At 44.6% G+C, this 20,851-nt stretch overlaps 2 protein-coding genes across 2 annotated transcripts; both read right to left on the reverse strand.

Annotated features, from left to right (window-relative positions):
- Window positions 1–64: 64 nt before the first annotated feature.
- ddx46 (DEAD (Asp-Glu-Ala-Asp) box polypeptide 46) lies at window positions 65–10,450 on the reverse strand. Its single transcript, XM_010871049.5, has 23 exons — window positions 10,319–10,450; window positions 9,793–9,984; window positions 9,533–9,658; window positions 9,346–9,433; window positions 9,060–9,228; window positions 8,573–8,805; window positions 8,195–8,305; window positions 7,803–7,968; window positions 7,324–7,444; window positions 6,975–7,150; window positions 6,674–6,795; window positions 6,318–6,396; window positions 5,346–5,428; window positions 5,068–5,232; window positions 4,751–4,913; window positions 4,303–4,496; window positions 3,765–3,902; window positions 3,421–3,570; window positions 2,942–3,169; window positions 2,645–2,863; window positions 1,296–1,440; window positions 1,076–1,149; window positions 65–816 (listed from the first exon to the last, which is right to left on the reverse strand). Exons 1-23 carry the CDS (start codon window positions 10,333–10,335, stop codon window positions 769–771), a joined length of 3,207 nt encoding a protein of 1,068 aa, XP_010869351.1. The 5' UTR covers window positions 10,336–10,450; the 3' UTR covers window positions 65–768.
- A 253-nt stretch (window positions 10,451–10,703) lies between these two features.
- Window positions 10,704–15,876, reverse strand: camlg (calcium modulating ligand). Its single transcript, XM_010871048.4, has 4 exons — window positions 15,578–15,876; window positions 14,693–15,162; window positions 12,095–12,160; window positions 10,704–11,975 (listed from the first exon to the last, which is right to left on the reverse strand). Exons 1-4 carry the CDS (start codon window positions 15,738–15,740, stop codon window positions 11,775–11,777), a joined length of 900 nt encoding a protein of 299 aa, XP_010869350.1. The 5' UTR covers window positions 15,741–15,876; the 3' UTR covers window positions 10,704–11,774.
- Window positions 15,877–20,851: the final 4,975 nt, after the last annotated feature.

Below are 20,851 nucleotides of genomic sequence, written 5' to 3' on the forward strand. Positions count from 1 at the left end.
TCTTCACCAGATAAAGTACGATCAGTTATCTACAAAATAAAAATATAAGATCCAAACCACAAACCAGCATTCCGATATTTTTCTTTATTAACACATTGTTTTATAATGAAGGGAAAGTAAAAACATGTTACATCCTTTTAGAGCTGTTCATAAAAAACGACATACTTGTTCAGACCATTACCAGTGAAGTGTCCAAAGATGTTACTTAACACAGAATCTAACAACTTCATTTGCTTGACATTTAAGGCCAAAGATAAGATAACATTTGAGCCATGGTGGTAGAGAGCCTGCAGTATATTCAAGCTATAAGGCACAAGGGGGTGTGGTATATGGCTAATATACCACACTGAGAGCAGTGCTTAGGCACTACACATCATGGAGTGCCTGGATACAGCACTTAGCAATGGTATATTAGCAATATACCATAAACAACCAAGATGCCTTATTGCTATTATTAAAACGCATTAGTAACCAATTTGTGATGTCACAGACTTAAGCCAATCAACATTGTGGATTCTGGTTTGTAATTACAGAATGGAACTCTGATACATTGCATCATGTGACCTGAAAATCATAACCAAATCACAACTGAATATACAAAGGAGAAACTTGCTCTATTTAAAGAGAAAGGAATTGACGACAACAAATTACTACTGGCGGTTGGGGGGGGGGGGGGTTCTAACATTAAAATATATACTAAAACACAGTGAAACAAATATGAAACCTTGGAGAACAGTTTCATCACCTCCAAGCCCCAACTCATCCTTTCTACAAAACCTTGTATCGTCCTTTGCTGGTGGGTTGATAGGAGTTTTGCTAAAATAAAAAGAAAGAACAAAGCAAATTACAGTAAATATATTTAAAAAAATTTACATTTTACTTATGATATCAACAGATGATGCAGCCAACACAAAGATGACACACACGAGAGCTATCCTAGAATGGTACCCCCCAGGTCTAAAACCAGTACATGAACCATCCAATCACAAACGGTTGCCTGAATGAATGGAAGAAAAGGTATCACAGGAGCGAATCCTAGAAAAACAACAAAAGTAATTCTATGGACAGAACTTACTAATCTGATGAGCTCCTCCTTGATGAGTCGCGTGATCTCGGCCTTAGCCTTCGTAACAGCCAGCTCATTGGCACCTGTTAACAGGACACACCAAAACGTTATAACAAGCATGGCTCTTTAAAAAATAAAAGAACACTAACTAATAATGAAATACAAAGTTATACGATCAGACATTGGTTCAAGACATGACGTTGTCCATGAAAGTTGACCAGCTGCTTACTCTCAATGGCCAGGTAGATTTTACGTTCTCCCTCTTTCGGCTCTTTGCCGGGAGGGAAGTATGTTCCTCGGATGGTGATGGCTGCTTCAGAGTACTCTCCGATCCGCTGGAGGGCCTCCTTGGATGTAACCTTCCACCTCGCAGTCTGGTGGGACACAGGTTACAGACGTATTACAGCTTCCTCTTTGGCCCAGGCCTGCATTCCCAAAGTGTATCATAGTAGCAGAGCTGATCTAATATCAGTTAGGCCTTTTTAAATCATAATGAATACCCCTACTTTGCGACGGTTTGTGATTTGTACGCTAGCTAATGTTTTGGCTCAACTATTTCCATCTCGATCAAAGGTAGGTCAAGCTAATGTCAATAAAAAAAAAAAGCAAGGTAAAACTAATGTTGATGAAATGTGAATGACATCAAGCAACTAGCAATTCACCATTAACAATATGAATGAACAGAACTATTAAGCAGAACATTCAATTCTCAACTGCAAGAGACTCAACATCTAGCAACGGTATGTATACCGAGGCTGGTCAACTCCGGTCCAAGACGTCTGAAACACTTCAGATTTTCATCCTCTCATTCCAATAAGGGGTGCCAGGTGAGTGGAATCAAATCTCACATAAAAGCAAAAAACCTGAAATGTTTCAGCCCTATTGTATACTCTCTGTTTAGAGCTTCCACGAGCACGGTCCTGCACCTACACCCTAGGGATCTCTTGTACCTCATGTAGTGTACTACTCACACAGCTCCTGAGGGAAGTCACGAGTCTCTAGCCCCAAATCCACTGACCTGAGGGAAGTCACGGGTCTCTAGCCCCAAATCCACTGACCTGAGGGAAGTCACGGGTCTCTAGCCCCAAATCCACTGACCTGAGGGAAGTCACGGGTCTCTAGCCCCAAATCCACTGACCTGAGGGAAGTCACGGGTCTCTAGCCCCAAATCCACTGACCTGAGGGAAGTCACGGGTCTCTAGCCCCAAATCCACTGACCTGAGGGAAGTCACGGGTCTCTAGCCCCAAATCCACTGACCTGAGGGAAGTCACGGGTCTCTAGCCCCAAATCCACTGACCTGAGGGAAGTCACGGGTCTCTAGCCCCAAATCCACTGACCTGAGGGAAGTCACGGGTCTCTAGCCCCAAATCCACTGACCTGAGGGAAGTCACGGGTCTCTAGCCCCAAATCCACTGACCTGAGGGAAGTCACGGGTCTCTAGCCCCAAATCCACTGACTAGAGGGAAGTCACGGGTCTCTAGCCCTAAATCCACTGACCTGAGGGAAGTCACGGGTCTCTAGCCCCAAATCCACTGACCTGAGGGAAGTCACGGGTCTCTAGCCCTAAATCCACTGACCTGAGGGAAGTCGTTGATCTCCAGCTCCTCTTCGTATCTCTTAACGGTCTCGGCCTGCTCGGCTGCTTGCCTCTCCTCCTCCAGCTTCTCCACGGGGATGTAGTTGAGCTTGGCGTTGATCTTCTCGGCCAGCTGCTCGGCAATGGTCTTGGCCGATACGGAGGGAGCCATGATGGTGCCCCCCCTGAGGATGGCGTTGGTGGCTTGCTGCATCACATCCTGTCGGCAGAGAGCAACGGGTTAGTTCTGGACAGAAGAGAAAGAGGGAAGAGGCCCCCGAGGCCCCCGACCACACACCTGAGCTTCGGCCCCAAGGTTCTTCTGGGCGTTGATCCGCAGAGCCAGTCTCTTGGCCATCTCCAGTTTCTGGATGTTTCCGGCAGAGGGGGCACCCAGGTTGGCTAGGCCGCCCGCCGCCGCAGCTGCCACGGAGACAGCACTGGCCGGCCCACCTCCGCCCCCTGGCGCCGACAGATCCTTCACCCTCTTCTTGGAGTTGAACATGCTCTCGATCTGCTCGTCAATCTGTGAGGACAGGGCGAGATATTGGGTGGGTGCGGTGTGTACTCTGCCAGGCAAGGAGACAGGTCAGTCGACCAGAATGGAGGGAATGCAAGACAAAACCCAGATACCGTTGCAATAATGTCTAGCAGGATGGCGTGACATCTGGTGAGTGTGTCCTCAATTACTTTTCAAAATTTAATTTGGTAATATAATCTACGGCTCGTTGCAGAAAAGCAGAACTGAAGAGTGTGTCGGACTCCACGGAAACTCACGTCCAGCGCTCCGTCCTCGTCGTCAGAGTCCTGCAGACCCAGAGCAGCCTTCTGGAGCTTCTTCCTCTCGTTGGCCAGGGCGTGCTCAGTCTCGTCGAACTTGAAGCCCTTGCCGGAGAACCCGCTGCTGCTTTTGATACTTTTACCCTCCTGGGTTACAAAATACCAGAAAAAAACCCAGCCATTACAGATATAGGATGAATCACGTTTGCTTCACTGATCTCACACAATGCAGGTCAGAAGCAACAGTGGGATAACCAGCTGAAGGAGAGCTCTGATCTGGTTGAACAGGAGAGGAGGAGTAAAAGGTTTTGGTGGGTAAGGCCATGGTCACCCCATCTTACCGCTTGCCGCTGGTTCTTGAAGGAGAGCCACAGCTGCTCCAGCTCAGAGGGCACAGGAGACCCAGAGAGCTCCAGGGCCTTGATGATGTCCCCGGCATAGCGTGCCTGCTCCTCTGTGATGAAGGTGTAGGCAAAGCCCTGCAACACAACCAATGGAGAACACCGGTCATCTTCAATTTAGCAGAAGGGGTGCCATGTGCGATAAAAAAAAAAAAAACTGCCTCGGCCAGGACCCCCAGACAACCTCCCGCCTTGGCCAGGACCCCCAGACAACCTCCCGCCTTGGCCAGGACCCCCAGTCTCCCACCTCCCGCCTTGGCCAGGACCCCCAGACAACCTCCCGCCTTGGCCAGGACCCCCAGACAACCTCCCACCTCCCACCTTGGCCAGGACCCCCAGACAGTCTCCCACCTTGGCCAGGACCCCCAGACAGTCTCCCACCTTGGCCAGGACCCCCAGACAGTCTCCCGCCTCCCGCCTCGGCCAGGACCCAAGACAGTCTCCCACCTCCCGCCTCGGCCAGGTCACGGCCACTCACCTTGTTGCCGGCTCTGCCAGTGCGTCCGGCCCGGTGGACGTAGTCCTCGTAGTGGTTGGGGCAGTTGTAGTTGACGACCAGAATGAGCTGCTTGATATCCAGGCCACGTGCCGCCACCGAGGTGGCCACCATCAGCCGGCACGCCCCGTTCTTGAAGTCATTGATGATGCTGTCCCTGTCGTACTGGTCGATCCCTGTGGGGCGCCAACAGGGAGAAAATAAAACCGTTACGAAAGGATATCATTCAAATGAATTACATTTAGGAAGAGGCTAGAAATGTGTCTAGCACTCACATGATTTCACTGTAAAATATACTGAGGGAAGGAGCTGTAAAAGGATTCTACCAGGTCACTTAAATCCTCTTAAAAGCAATCACACACGTGCCTATTTTTGGGATGGCACCCTAGGCAGGCACAGTGAAAGCGCTCGTGCGTTTACATGACTTTACCTCCGTGCAGAGACATGCAGGGGTAGGAGGCCTTCATCAGGTCTTTCAGCAGACCGTCGGCATGCTCCTGTTTGTCCACGAAAATGATGACCGATCCCTTCTCCTGGTAGTGGCCCAGGATCTCCAGGAGCTTCAGGAACTTCTGGTCCTCCTCGATCACCATCTGGACGGACAGGGGAACACGTGACGGTCTGAAACGGTCCCAAAAGGCACCCTACGCTCTGCATAGTGCATTACTCGTGCCTGGAACCAACGGTCCCGGGTCAAAACGACGGCACTGAGAAGGGTTCCACGGAGTAGGTGAGGGCCGGTCTTACCACATGCTGCTCCACGTCGGAACACACCACGCTCCTGCCTCCCACCTGCACCTCCACGGGCTTGGAGAGGATCCTCCGCGCCAGCGCCTCCATGGCCCGCGGGAATGTGGCGGAGAACATGACTGTTTGTCTGTCAGGGCGCACGTTATCCATGATGCGCATCACCTGGGCGCAGGGAGCGTCACAGAAGACAGTTTTACACTTTGAATCCCCTCAGAAAAGAGCCTTGATTAGCCCGTTTACAATAAAAAAAGTGAATAATCTGAAGAGTCTCGTACCTGTGGCTCAAAGCCCATGTCAAACATTCTATCCGCTTCATCGACCACCACATACGTGACTCGGCGCAGGTTTGTGACTCGACCTAAACACCAGAGCAAAGAACAGCGAACCCGCAAAAACAAGTTAATCTTCGGGGGAGCAGGCCCGAGTTCCTGTACCTAAATACACCTCAACGTGCCTAAACAAACGGCTAGCCCTTTACTATGTCATCAAACACAGCAATTCACACAAGGGCTACTTTTAAGCGTTCAGGACTATTTGGCTTCCATGTTTTGCTCATCTTGCGTACCATCTCAGGGGCACGGGGTAACCTGAAAAAGTCAGAAAACAGCCAATACAATAAAAGAGACGGGGCCGCATCAAGCACTATCTGACCGCCTTCTCACCTAGAAAGGAAACATATTAGAGATTACCTGGCATGTGTGGTAGGAAAGAACGCTAGGCTGCGTTTAACTACAGTGTTCAACCTAGCATTCTACATAATCATTTTAAAAAAAGAAACTGACTAAACACTGACCTAAATGCAGTTACATTTTCAGGCAGCAATACTCTACGGTCATTGAAATCCATACGCCTGTGAGCTGTCCGACTTTTACATCAAGCAAACTTGTCTTGGATAAAGGTTGTTGGACTTACGCCTGTGAACGTGGGGGGAAAGAGGCGGACTCAGCTCTCCACTTACCATTACTCTTCAGGGAGCAACTTCAAAGGGCTTGCGGACATGACTCCCAAGGCGCTCAAATAATGTCGACAGTTTAGTAAAGTGGCACCGGCGTTCATACAGAAAACATTGCATGCAAGGCAGGACATTTACAAGCACACATTCTAGAAACTCCTGCAGTGCCTGTTTCTTTTCCAGAGTCACCAACTCAGACAAGAAAAAACAGACACTGCAGGTTTATCACTTGGCGCCCATCAGCATGTACCTGGCTACAGCAAGTAAAAGGGCAGTTCCCCCGAGCGTCACTCACCGCTGTTGGCGCCTAGCATGTCAATCATACGTCCTGGCGTACACACGATGATCTCTGCGCCCCGCTTCAGCTCAGCAATCTGCTCCACACCACGATGAGAAAAGACATTCAACTAACAACGCACAATCCAGTTTACCCGCCATCATTTCTCAAATCTGAATGGTGAAACACGATTAGAACCACATCGCCCTAGAATCTTATTTAATCTGACAAACTTTTATTATTTTCCTGAAGAACTTATGGTAGTGAGCATGCAAACGTCTAAACCTTTTCGTACTGGTCCCCTGGGGGAAATCAAACCCACAACCCTCCTCCATGCTAGGATCCTGACTGACAGTTAGATGTGGAGGTCCCACCTGTTCACTGATCCCAGTGCCTCCATAGACACACACCACCCTCAGGTTCAGGGGCTTGGAGAACTTCTTGCACTCCTTGGTGATCTGCAGGGCCAGCTCTCTAGTTGGAGTCATGATCACGGCTGCATGGGGACACATAGGACAGATAAGAGCGCCGTTCTCCCACACTCCATTTTACAGAACTTTCCCCATGTTCAGTTTTTCGTTTAATAAATGAGACGCGCCAGTGTCCAGATTCAAGGAGGGGTAACTGACATGAGGTTGGGTAGCGGAATGAAGTCCCAGTAAAAGGGAACGTTACCGATGGGTCCTTCTCCCTCCTCCAGGGGCCTCTGGTCCATAATGTGTCGGTACATGGGGAGGAGGAAGGCGATGGTCTTCCCGCTGCCAGTTTTAGCGATGCCGATGAGGTCTCTCCCGGACATGATGGCCGGGATGGCTTGGGCTTGGATCGGGGTGGGCTTCTCATAGCTGTGTCTGTGGATTGAGACAAACTTGATTATTCAGCACACTTCTCTAGAGGCGCGCGGACACTGCAGCACATGAATCAAGAGCAGCTCAGATTCATGTATTTAATCCCATTTGTTTAGAATGAAACGATGCGACGTTTGTTATATTTGCTAGAAAAACCACACAAAAAAATAACTCACCGCTTGAGGGCGCTTAGGATCTTCATGGAGGTTCCACACTGCACCCAGGACTTGATGGGCTTGGGACAGCCTTTCCCTTTCACTGCGATTCCCTCCAGGTCAAGCCGGAGGACATTTACCTCTGTATGCATTTAACAAAGAAAACCAAAATATAGTGAATTACACGGTCACCTATGATTCCAAGAAATATTATCGGCCAAGGAAGCAGACATGCCAACTGGTTGGACTGTGGGAACAGTAAACAAAATGGAGCTGGTTCCAACCAACAATGAGACATCTGTTGCTGTGCCCTGGAGCGAAGATCATGATGTTAATTACATCTGTAAAGGTCGGCTAAATGACAAATCTCCCACATTGAGTCTTCAGTGATTGAGCAGATGCTCTACTCCACAGCAGCTTACAACTGAGACCAGTAGAGGCAAACACACTCATTGCAGTTGAACCTTTCTAATGTTTTGCTTTTGTTTCCATGTACCCACCCTCTGGAGACATCTTGGCCAGCTCTGGGACCTCCACGTAGAAGTCCTTGCGATACGGCTCATATTCAATTTTCTGGTGGTCCACGGGCTCCAGGACCTTCCTTTGTTTGGTCTGGTAGCCGGTCAAAGCGGTCGCCAGGTCCACCTCCTCTTCCTCCGATGAGTACTGGGGAGACACGACAACATGTAAGAACCGGTCCATTTCAGAAATGTTCTTATGACATTTGGAGGTTCCTGTCCCAAATGCCACCCTGTTCACTACATTTGGTGCAAAATACTGCGCTGTGAGTCCTGGTCAGAAGTGGGGCCCCATGAAGAGTCCATGGGACACTAGAAGACGTCTTTCTTGACATTTGCACAAACGGTCAGAATAACGGGACAAAATGACTAACCTCCATCGCGTCCTGGTCATTCTCCATCAGCTCGCCCTTCTTTTTGTGAACATTCAGTCCTCGCTTTGTTTTGCAAACAGTCACCACTTTCGATACATTTACCCCTCCTTTCTGTTGTCGAGGAAGGCAAAAAATAAAACATTAAAAAATAAAACATAAAAAAAAATAATTGCATGAAACCCAAGATCAAAGCAGCAGCAAATACAACAATGTTTTCATTGAGTTAAGTGTGTAAAGGTAACAGAACAGGGAACAGTCGTGGCCGAACCACAGACAATGCAGTTGACTACATTAAAATGGTGGATGTCTTCAGTGGTGATATTAAACGCTGAAGCCATTTGGCCACTAGAGGTCTCTAACCTTCTCTGTCTAGCTCACCTTGTCGTTCCCTTTAGACTGCGGGCCCATGTTGAACTTCTTGACCTCCTCCTTGACCTCCTCCATGTAGGCGTCCAAGGTGTCCAGTTCATCCTCTGCCTCCTGCTCCATGGGGGTTGCCTCCTCCTCTTCCTCCTCTTTCTTCTCTTCCTTCACCTCCTTCTCCTCTGGTCCCTTACCCTCCTCTCCGTCTTCCAGCTCATCCACGGGAGCTGAGCCTTCCTCCTCGTCGTCTGAGACGGGAGAGGAAAGATTATTTCAATACGAAAACAGATAACGATCCATTTAAACAAACCCTGTGCTGCGACGTTTGCACTGTGTCTTTATTTACAACACTCAGTCTTAAAACTAAAAGACACCTGTGATGAGGGTGGCCCTCATACAGCCTGGTCGACACTGACTTGACCAATGGGAGAAGAACAGATGTATGGGGCAAATGCTCCACTGCAGGTTTGACTGAAATGGGCCCCACATGCTGGTTCCTCACCGTCATCATCCTCCAGACTCCACTTCTTTCCCTGCTTCATCTCCTCTATCTCCCTCTTGATCTCCTCAATGTTCCCTAAAGCCTTCTTCCTCTGGTCCTCTCGCCACTTCTCCACTCGCTCCTTCCTCTTCCTCATCTCCTCCTCCAGCTTGTTCTGGTCAAAGTCTTGCTGCAGAGAAAAGAGTCACATGCACAAAGATCAATCCTTCATATACTCTTCACATAAAAAAAAATAACTGTTCAGAATCAGAATAATAATATTATTCTTCACAGGAGAAGGACTTACATCTTCAACCTTCTCCTCCTCTTTCTCATCTTTAATTTTCTTCTTCTCTGCAGAGGCTTCAGGGTTTTCTTTTTCCTTGCTTTTAGACCTATTGACAAACCACAACAGACCAAACAAAACAGGTAATTATACATGACAGAAGTGACTTAAAAAAGAAATAATCACATTGTTTGGGGGAAAGTCTCACTTTTCATCAGTTTTCCTGCTTTTGCTGGGGCTTGCTGAACGTGATCTACGCCCTCTGTTTCTACTGCTTGATCTTCTGTTCCGGTCACGGCTCCTGGACCGCCTCTTCTCACGACTCCTAGAGCGTCTGGATCAGATCAGACTGATTCAATAACAAGATCTGACTGGGATCGTCTTTAATATTCATAGACACACTACTCAGATCATCTTGGTGCCTCCCCACCGGTTGGTCTCTGTCCATATACTTTCAGGCAAACTCACCTTGGGCGTTTCCTATCTCTGGACCGTGATCGGCGACGGTCACGGCTGCGTGACCTCTCTCCCCGCCTGTTGCGGTCCCGGTCTCGGTTTCGTGAGGCAGCTCCGTCATCCTTCTTGGAGCGCTTGTCCGGGGAACGACTCTTTGATCGACTCCCGGACCGACCCCTTGATGCCGACCGTTTCCTGTAATGCCTGACAAACATTGTAAAAAGAGTGGTAAACACTTCAACTTTCTATTAGTAATTACTCTAGCAAGCGAACTACCGCTAAACTGCACATTACATAATGTTTTTGCATTGATTTATTTTCAAGTTTTAAAATGCTTAACCAATTATTAGTTTGTTATTATTAAGCTACAGTAACTATCTTCTAGGTAAATATCAACAGTAGATAATAGTATCACATTCAATGGTCAGTAAACGTTCGTTAGCCACTTAGCCAATGCGTTAGATTAACGTTGCTGATTTGCTGTTTGGGTTTATTTAATTCTCCAGAACAGACTACGAAAATACAAGAGAACACTTACCTTGACTCGCGTCCCATAGTTATTTTGAGTCCATAAAGAGATTAAATATAAATATTTATGGTTAAAGTGTTAGCATTTGTTTTCATGCGTTATCAACTTCGACGCTTCCTTTAATGTCATCAAATAGCGACACGCAGCTAGTCGGAGCTGGTCAGAAATTACTGAGCGCCACATAGCTTCTGTGCGTCTCTAGTGGCGGGAGGTAGCTATGAAAAAACACCCTGCAGCAAATGAAGAAAAAAGTTAACAAAAATGTTTTCGTTCCTCACCTAGATCAGAAATAGGCACAAGACATATTTAACAAAAATGTACAAGCCCCCATACACTACACATAGCCTACATCTAGGCGTTCGAATACTGATAATATAAATTCAACCACAGGGAATTGTGTAATGTAGAGATTTTATTGGTTTAATGCAGCCATTCATTTCAGCAGGTAGAAATTAAATACCACTATGATATGCTACACTGACACCTCTTTAGCTTTGTGTTGACGCGGAATTGAATATATTACATGACATAAACCCTTAACAATGCATTTAAACTTTAGATTTTCATTTTAAACATGAATATGAAAAGCAGAAGTAGATCTGCATATAACAGATCACAAATGAAGTAATATGAAACAGCAGTCTCAGTTAAACTGAATAAATTAATTGTGTATTAACATATGACCTAACATGCCACAGAGAGCGTATAATTAAGGCTGGGATAGACAGAAAAGCAATACATGATATTTCCACAATCAGTTATCCAGAACAGATAGACAAGCTTGTAACATCCAACAGCCCCACACTGAAAGGCAGTGTCAAAACAGTTTTCAAAACAAAACAACTAGTAACAAATCCTTTCCCAAGCCCAGAAGACAATTTAACACTTTTTATTAAAAGTCCACATGTACAGATGGTCAATCTTGTTTTTTATGCATACAAGGATGCACTAATAGGCAACAAAAAAGACAAATCTCCTGTCTTCCATTTAAGACAGATCAATTCACCTGAAACAAAACGTAAACCCACCCAAAAGCTGCACCTTTTACACGACCCTGGTTGGATTATATAAACGTCAAAGCAGAGGTGGATTCCTTCTACCAGACAAAACGTTTAGTAGCAAAACAATGTGCGTCAAACAGTTCTTATGGGAAAACTCCTGAATTTGTCCAGCAGAAACTGATTTTGACTAATTGTTTCACAACAAAAACAATTTGTTTGACGGAATTAATACACCAGTTTTCGTGGACCTCGACCGAGGAGGGTCAGAAAACAAATGTGTAATGTTACGTTGTTCAACCCGTTAGGCCTGTCTTCCTGCCTTGTCTACCTGCACTTTGACCCCTAACCCTCTACCTATTAAGGATGGGAAATGGTTGACTCAGAGATGGATGGTGGGGTAACATCAGTTTCAGAGGACGGCACAATGACCAACTCTGCCGGCCAAAGGGGGTGACAGCGATCCGTCAGAGAGACTCAGTCTCTTCTGACCCAACCAACAGCAGGACCTCGTGACTGAGGATGAATGTGAAGAAATAAACACAGAGGTCTGCAAAGACGTCGCCCATCTTCCTGTAGGTGTCCATGGAGCGGTTGATGACTTCAGCAGGGATGCCAGACAATAGGAGAGCAGCAGTCAGGACTGTGGTGTGCGTCTTCTTCTCCACCTAGTGGATGATGTAAAGTTATTGCTGTGATTGAATGGAATACAGGTATTGGCCATATAGACCCATTTGTTAAAGTAAAATACACAGAGAGAAGAAAAACATGAATGGATCTCTTTTACCTTGGGAAAATATTTGTACAACCCCATGTAGGCCAGTTCAAGGGTGAGAAATGGGGCGAATATGGACTGCAAAACAGAAGAGTATGTACTAGTTAGTAAGCATTAAAAAAAAGGGCTCTCGTGCCCATGGATGCAGCAGAATCAGAATATCTCAATCATAATATCCACTCTTGAAATTGCTCCTTTTAGATCTAGGTCAAGGCCTGAAACAAAACTTGGTTAGATGAGAACATACAAAACCTTAGGAAGACAGAAAAGCAGAACGAAAATGCAAAATGACTAAACTACATGTCCATTACATCTATTTGAAGGAGCTGCTATTATCTTATAAGGTAATTTAGTATGTTTTCTGAACTAATTGCAGCAAACTGTCACAACCCAAAGTTCCTATTTAGAACTATTGACTGTGTTGTTAATCCAGCACCAGTCAGGACATGGCTTCAACCACTGCAGACTGGGAAAAGTTCTAAACCTTTTTTAATCAGAAAACTGCTAATTTTAGATCTATGATAAACCATACTCTGCCACGTACTGAAGTTCCTTACCCCAGTCTAAAAGTATAACTTTTTTACTCCAATTGTTTTAGAAGACCTTTGAGATATCACATCCCATTTAAAACCCTAATTTTGTCCTCTAAACATAATACCTCCCAGACTGCTTCAAGAAATGATTGGAACAATAGGCCCTGAACTACTCTCCATTATAACCAGTTCTCTCAGCACAGGTTGTGTCCCTGACTATTTTAAGTCAGCATGTGTTCAGCCTCTTCTTAAAAAACCTCATCTTGACACCTATGTTTTTAATAACTACAGGCCAATTTCCAAGTTGCCCTTCTTGTCCAAAATTTTTGAGAAAGTTGTAGCAAAGCAACTTTTACAAGTGGTGGAACAAAATCGTATTTTTGTGAAATTACAGTCAGGCTTTCGTCAGAAACACAGTACTGAAACTGCTCTTGTGACAAATGACTTGTTGAATGCTGACTCTGGAGAATATTCAGTCTTGTTGTTACTGGATCTTAGTTCAGCATTTGATACAATAAACCACAACATTTTAATTGACAGACTTAGAAATTGGGTTGGGATCTCTGGGACTGCATCAGATTGGTTCAAGTGGTATCTGTCAAATAGAGCATTTGTAGTGTTCATTAACATTTATGTCTTCCTCTGGGCCTGTCATATGTGGTGTTCCTCAGGGTTCCATCCTGGGGCCAATCCTGTTTTCTCTGTATATGCTTCCATTAGGTAGTGTAATTTATCAGCATGACATTCCTTTTCATTGTAATGCAGATGATACGCAGTTGTATTTGTCGGTTAAGCCAAATTATTTGAGCAAGTTGTGTGTTCTGCATAATTGCCTTGAAGTCGTTGCAAACTGGATGTCCAATAATTTTCTTCAGTTAAACACCAATCAAACCAAAGTTTTATTTATTGGCCCTCCATCTATTTCGGATGAAGTTCGGTTGGCTCTAGGACAGCTAGCAAAAAATATTGCCTGTGTCAAGAAATCTGGTAGTTTTCTTTGATCCAGACTTACAATTCTACTGATCACTTTTAAGGCACTACATGGCCAATCAATCAAATTTATTTATAAAGCCCTTTTTACAACAGCAGTTGTCACTAAGTGCTTTATAGAGACACCCGGCCTTAAACCCCAAGGAGCAAACAACAGTAGTGTTGAATTTCAGTGGCTAGGAAAAACTCCCTAAGAAGGTAGAAATTTAGGAAGAAACCTAGAGAGGACCCAGGCTCAGAGGGGTGACCAGTCCTCTTCTGGCTGTGCCGGGTGAGATATTAAGAGTCCAATTGTAATAATAAATACATTTCTCTGGGCTAAATCCAGAGTCTATTCGATTTTAGACTAGGTCAGAAGTATGACCAGGTGGACAAGTACAGGGACAGCAACGGGCCCCCCAAACCAGGTAATCCGCAGGTGTGGACCAGGACCTCATCTCCTCCTAAAATTTAAAACTGGAGGAGACTGACAGAAAGTTAGTAGTGCATTCCTCATATCCCCCAGCACAATAATATAGCAGCATAACACCTTGGAACTGAGATGGGGGGGTCCGCACCTGATTACATTAGTGACATGCTCAACCCATACTGCACTACCAGGCCTCTCAGATCATCTGAAAAAGGACTTCTGGCTGTTCCAGAGTCTAGACTGAAAACTAAAGGGAACTGGGCCTTTGCTGTACAGGCCCCAAGACATATCCAGAAGAACAGAACAGAAATGGCCCGGACAGAACAATGTTACTATTGGTGATCCTTGCAATATCAGGGATCACTGGAAATGGACATATACCAGATGATCATCCTCTGTATAGCCAACCATGCTTCTGGCTTAAACTCTCTAACTTAACGCCCCAGGATTGTTTCCAGTACACTAAGACCGGGGAGAGATCTAGTTTAAGGCCCAGTAGGAGGACTGACTGGTAAGGTATGGTACCTGTAATCTTCTGTAATCTACTTCAGGCATACTAACACCAGCTTCATCTGATGCTTTTTACACTACAGACCAGATTTATCAATCCTTTCAAGAATCGATCAAATAAAAAATTACAAATGGTTAGAGACAATACTTTATTCCTATCCGACTCACCAGATACTTGCAGACAAAAACCCTGACAAAAATAGCAAGGAGGACACTCCCGACAAGCCTAAACAGCCTGAAAGAGTCCAACTCTTCTGTGTCTGAGCTGGCCGCATCCTGGGCTTGTTTCTCATTGGCCAGTTGGCCTCGGAGCTTCATTGCATCATCAAAGCGGGACAGATACTTCTGCAGCCCACCGCGTGGGGATGCCGAATGGCTGGGGTCTTCAGCTGCCAGCTGGGCTTCCCCCCGTGGCCTCTGTCGGACCCCCGGGGTCACATCCTCAACCACACCACCACCCAACACCTTGCTACAGTCGCCCAGTGGTGACCCTGTCCTCTCTGGGACACTGCTGTGAGGGTGGCTGCTGCCTACTGCCTCTGGAAGGAACGGAGACAGTCTTGGGGAGGAGGCTGACCAGGGCTCGATCCTGTCTAAGTCCAGATGAAACCTGGGCTCGGTGACACGGCTTGACGCGCCTGTTGGGACAGGGGTTGAGATGGATTTTTCAGTGTAATGGATTTTGATATATTGAGATACGACCACAAGGTTAATCTGGATTGAGATATGTCCATAGATTCTATCGACCTATCCCATGCGGCTTTATATCAAAGCTTATTATAATACTGAAAAGCACTGGGTTGTCATTAGTAGGTAAACGCAGCATGTTTCTGTAAAATGTCTACATCACTGCACCATGCTTTGAGGCTCCCTGCTAGCTAGTGTGTAGCTAACATTATGCTAGTAGTTAGCTGCCATTTTTTATATATATATATATATATACGTAACACAGTATATATGACCAGCAAGCTTAAGCTAATATACTAACAAGTTATGCAATCTACATATCTGATTAGACAAAAAAACAATTACCATCAAATAGGTATTCCTTACCGTTATTTTCAGATTCCGATTTGGTAAAACCTACGATTCGTTTCATTCTGTCTTCAGAATTCATCAGCAATTTGCGCCTCCGAATTTCTGCTCTTCTCTGCGCAGAAGAAAGACCGCTTTTCTCTTCTGACGTCTTTTGAGTAGTGTCATCTGGAGACTCCATAGTTTCAGAAATATATTATTTTATATAAAGTTAAGATTAAATATTTTCTGATATGTGTGATCGTACACACAAATCGTCAGATTATTACTGCAGAAATGATCCGCAACTGCAACCCAACCCTAGTTCAAGGGACATAATAGCAACATCAGCGTCTTGTGAGCAACATTAAAGAAACACTTCCGGGTCAGGAAAATGAGGACATCTTCAAAATAAAAGAGACCAACGTATTACTTCAAAACGGACATAAATTTAGTTAATTAATTGTTTAAGAAAATATACCTCTCAAAACATTGACAAAAATTCATATATGATCATATTTAAGAGTAATTTCAACAAAAAGTGGGTATTAAAACTCATTCCAAGGGCAAAATTCAGACAATGCCAATGACTGAATATGGAATACATATTTCCTCATAGCTCGTAAACTATTGAATATTCCACAGAGAAAGCATGTAGGAAATGTTCAGGAGAGTGTGTAGAGTAAGACAAACCTGTCTAATCATGGGGAATGGTGTGCAAGATCTAGCAACACAATATTTTCCACACCCTCTTTTTCCACAATGTAACTTAATGGATATGAAATACATATTGACTCATACAGAAAAAACTGTTCTATACGTTGCAGTGAATGAATTGTAGGAAATGTTCAGGAGACTCTATAACATGTGTTTTTTGTCATGTTTGAAATGCATTGGGAAGGCCATTAATTGAGATAGAAGGCTGGAGACACTTCAAGTATTGTCCACTAGACGGCAGCAGATTGTTAAGTTTTAGGCAGCTACATTGAATGACCATAGAGCTGCAGAATATTTTGTAAGAGGACTCCCAACTGTCCTATACTAGTGTCCTCAAATCTACCCATGTGGCCAAATCGGATAAATGATTAAATTCCAAGCATATGACAAAAGATTATTCAAAAATTCAAGTTTAATAACAAATAAGGTTTACGCACTCCCAGAAATGTCATACATGGTGGATCATTAATTTCCCTTCATAAAGGTACTGACAGGAGGTGTGACGAGAACACTGATCCAGTGCCTCCCAAAATAAGTGAACTATTATCAATAAGGGCTAAGTTAGAAGCCAACACTGATCTAATGTCAGAAGTGCAAACAGCAAACAACACAAAGTGGAGAAACAAACTACGTACACATTGAGTGTCCAGATCACCCTAGTCAGCCCTCTACATAGGATGATGCTGCTGAAGTCAAGTACCATAGCAGTCTCTTTCTGTTGTGAAGGACAGGGTGACAGTGCACGTTGTGCAGGTGACAGGTGACTTCTTAAGGCACAGGGTACAACGACACCTTCCTACTGTACCCTTTGGGCCTTGAGGCACATTCAGGTCTGCAGCCAGATACTTCGGTTTATGCGCGCCACTGGAGGCAGGAGTGCTAGAGGAGGCAGGTGCTGGGGCAGGAGTGCTAGAGGAGGCAGGTGCTGGGGCAGGAGTGCTAGAGGAGGCAGGTGCTGGGGCAGGAGTGCTGGAGGAGGCAGATGCTTGTGCAGCAGTTTACTTTGCCCCAAATTCAGCCAGCTCCTGGATGAGCCGCTCTCTGAAAGCAAACTGTCTCAGCGAGGTCCACGACTCTTTGCCATTTGCTGATTAAGGCATTCACCACAGCAATGGCAATGAAATGATAAAAGAAGTGCACATGACCACCTCCCTGGTATCCATCCATTTGACAAAGAGCAAGTCGCCTTTCCGGATTCATCGCATGCTGCCTCTATCAGCCCTCTTAGGCATGTCGTTCAGTTTAGTTTTGGGAAAACAAACTCTGTTGGGACGAATGGTGCCACAACACCATACATTCAGCTTCTTTAGGTCGTTGAACAAGGCAGGGCTTGTGTAGAAATTGTCTACAAACAGCTTGTAGCCAGTCCCGAGCAGTGGTAAATCCAACAACTGCATAACTGAATCGTAACGGAGTCCCTTACCGGTGGCTGTGAGTGATTTTCCCTCATAAACAAAAAAGTTCCAGGTGTCGGCACACATGGAGTCGGCCAAAACAAACAGCTTATAACCCCATTTAGTTGGCTTGTCTCACATGTACTGTTTCAGACCAATTCTAGTTTTTGAGGCTACCATCCTCTCATCAATGGACAGGTTCTGGGCAGGCTGGAAATATGTCTTGCATGCCTCAATAATGCTCTGGTAGAGAGGTTTGATTTTACAGAGCCTGTCAAAGCCTGCTGTGCCTCTCTTCTGTGGGTCACTCATGTGAAGGGCCTGTGAGATGGTCAAGAACCGGGTGGCCGACATCACATATACAGGAAAAGGCAGCTGGTAGAGGCTTGTGCTTCTCCAGAAGTCTTTCAGGATTCTCAACTTCACAATCCCCATGTAAATGACCAGTAACATGTAGGAGTATGGTCTTCCATGCCTCTTTCTTTCCAGCTTGCTTTTTCGTCCCATACTTGCTGGTGTTAGACACCAGCGTCGCAAGAACTGATGTCGTAAAAAACAGCTGGAACAGATGGAGGGGGCTGTATGTCCCAGTCATGTCCAGCTGAGGTCCTGGTTGCCTTTTAGGCCTGAATGTGGGTGGAAGTGGCTCCACATCCTCCTCCAGTACTGTGTGCCAACGGTCCTCTCCCTCAGTGGGGGTGTCAGCTGGTGCACTGGCCCGTCTTTGTCTCTGGGCTGGTCTCTTCACACCTCTGGATGGCCGGACGGGGGTAGGTATGGAAACAGAAGATGACTTGGGAGTCGGAGTGATTGTGGAGACAAAAGTTGGGATTGTTGTGGAGACAGAAACAATAGCAGAGGTAGAGGCTCTTGAAGTAGTGGGGGCAGGACTGTTTGATTGTGGCCGTCTCTTTACAGTCAGCTCCCAGAGATCATCCGAGTCTGTGTAGCTTCCACTGTTAAAAAAATAGGAATTAATTCAGATTTGTCTACAATTACATATAAGAACCAATACTAGAATTCTATATTGGGACTACAGCATGTAATAGCCATATAACAAATGGATGTGTGTGTAAATATATTCTAATTTAACTTTTATTTCAACAAGGCATGCAGACTGAGACTAAGGTCTCTTTTACAACTGGGCCCAAAAGTAAGACGAAACCCCCCCCAAACAAAACAAGATGTTCACAGATAACACAAGACAAAGAACAATACATTTCTTTCAACCTGTATATATATACACTTTTATATATGAAAGTTTAACTGATATATATTTCTAATTTAAGGTCAGGAGACGGCCACTCCAGAACCTTCACCTTTTTCTGCTGTAACCACTGGAGGGTCAACTTGGCCTGTAGCACAGTTCCTTTCCAAAACTAATTTTATTTGGTTAGTAGACACTCTTTTGAAAAGGTCCTACAATTCACTCACTGCGGTCTATAGAATAATTTTTGCTCTATGATGCAATATGTATCCTGTGTACAGTATATTAATGTGTTGCAATGGAGGAGAAGGTGGAAGGTAAAGTGTTGCTGGATTTAGCACAACAAGCCCATATATAACTAATCACCAGCAAATGAACAAGAATTACATAATCATGGATTCATCAACTCATTTTTAAAATATGACATTTTTCACACAATATTTTACTCAATCTCCATTTCTCTATGTGCTCCAACTTAGAATAGTGTTCATCCTTCAAAGTACTATTTAAACAGCATTTTTTTTTAGTTTATTATTTTTAAATATGTAGATATTACTTTTATCTATATCTTTACAATATACATTAAGGACAACGGCAAAACAGATTCATGTAATAATATTAATATCGCGTTATACCGCTTTTATTTTGAAGGCAATATCCGAAAACCGGAAGTCTTATTGTTGCAACGGAATCTCTAATGTTGCCAACATGACGCTACTCCCAGCCAGTATTGTCTAAACGCGCACGTTGATGATCTCATCCTAGAATAGAATGCCCAGATGGTGCGTTGAAAACACCTTGGAAGTCTGAACTTGGACATCAAAACTACCACCTCAGAAAACTTGGAAAAAGATGAGTTAATGTTTGCACATTGTAATGACGAGGTAGGAAATGTACACCTAATCTAGATGGAGCAGAAAAAGGGGACCAATTTGGAATAAGTAGTGTCATTCACGTCGATTTCTCCCCCTTAACGGACAAAAATATATCTGCAAAGGCTCTGGTTAACAAGCTTTGTGCTTTAGTGAGCAGACTAGTACAGGCACATAATATAACTTTAAACCCCAACAGGTATTTGTTTTTCAATCTTAGATGTACTCTCTGATAAGAACCTTGCCGTTTTATCGTTATGCAGAAAAAATATGGATAATATGGAAATGAAATGTAAAATTTGGTGAGGTTCCATAAAATGTATCAAACTTCTGTACAGGAGCCCCTGCGCCGGAATACTCACCAACCAGATGCACTTTCATCACTGCTTTTCACTCTGGACTCGATTGGTTTCCATCTTATTATCATAAAGATGCCAAACCCCTCATGGACTGATTTCCAGTTAACTTCTCCCAGACAAAGTTATGTCCCTGGGGAATTATTCAGCAAAGTGAGGACAAAAACTGCATTGATTCTGAGTGTACAGAGATCCTTCTTCTGTTACTATGAATCTATCAATCAAACAATCACATTTATTTCATATTGACCTTTGTATGTCTGCAGTTGTCAGGTGTTTTTACAGAGACCCAGCCTGAAACCCCAAAGAGCAAGCAACAAAAAGAATTGATGCACAGTGGCTAGAAAAAGTTAGGTCAAAACTTACAAAGAAACATGGAAAGTCACCAGACTCTAAAGCAGGGGTGTCAAACCAATTCCACGAAGGGCCGAGTGTCTGCAAGTTTTTGGTTTTTCCTTTAGTAGTTGCGATGTGGTGTCCCCATGAGTGACTCTGAGCCAATCACACGCAGCCAGACTCGTTGAACAATGCCTATAGTAGTTGTTTTGCTCTAACAGCCTCTGCACAAAGCAAAGAACTGTATGTTGAACAACTATACATCTTATCCATTTGTCACTTCATATAGTCCAACATGTTGGTGTTATAAATTGATATATTGTCTATTCCATTGTGTTTTGATTGCATTTATGTGTAACTAAAGGTTATCTTTCATGTATTATGACTTCGGCCTGGTCGTCATAAAAAAATACTTTTGTTATTACATATTT

Source organism: Esox lucius, chromosome 7 (assembly GCF_011004845.1).
Source record: "Esox lucius isolate fEsoLuc1 chromosome 7, fEsoLuc1.pri, whole genome shotgun sequence".
Classification (NCBI taxonomy): Eukaryota; Metazoa; Chordata; class Actinopteri; order Esociformes; family Esocidae; genus Esox; species Esox lucius.

What these genes read in the sequence shown, in the direction of transcription:
- ddx46 (XM_010871049.5), bottom strand. An exon ending in ATGACCAGGACGCGATGGAG is followed by an intron (nt 7,969 to 8,194) that starts GTTAGTCATTTT and finishes GTGTCTCCCCAG; the next exon opens with TACTCATCGGAGGAAGAGGA. An exon ending in CCGACGTGGAGCAGCATGTG is followed by an intron (nt 4,914 to 5,067) that starts GTAAGACCGGCC and finishes CTGTCCGTCCAG; the next exon opens with ATGGTGATCGAGGAGGACCA.
- camlg (XM_010871048.4), bottom strand. Translation starts at nt 15,740, where the DNA reads ATGGAGTCTCCAGATGACACTACTCAAAAGACGTCAGAAGAGAAAAGC. An exon ending in TTTTTGTCTGCAAGTATCTG is followed by an intron (nt 12,161 to 14,692) that starts GTGAGTCGGATA and finishes TCTGTTTTGCAG; the next exon opens with TCCATATTCGCCCCATTTCT. An exon ending in TGTACAAATATTTTCCCAAG is followed by an intron (nt 11,976 to 12,094) that starts GTAAAAGAGATC and finishes ATCATCCACTAG; the next exon opens with GTGGAGAAGAAGACGCACAC.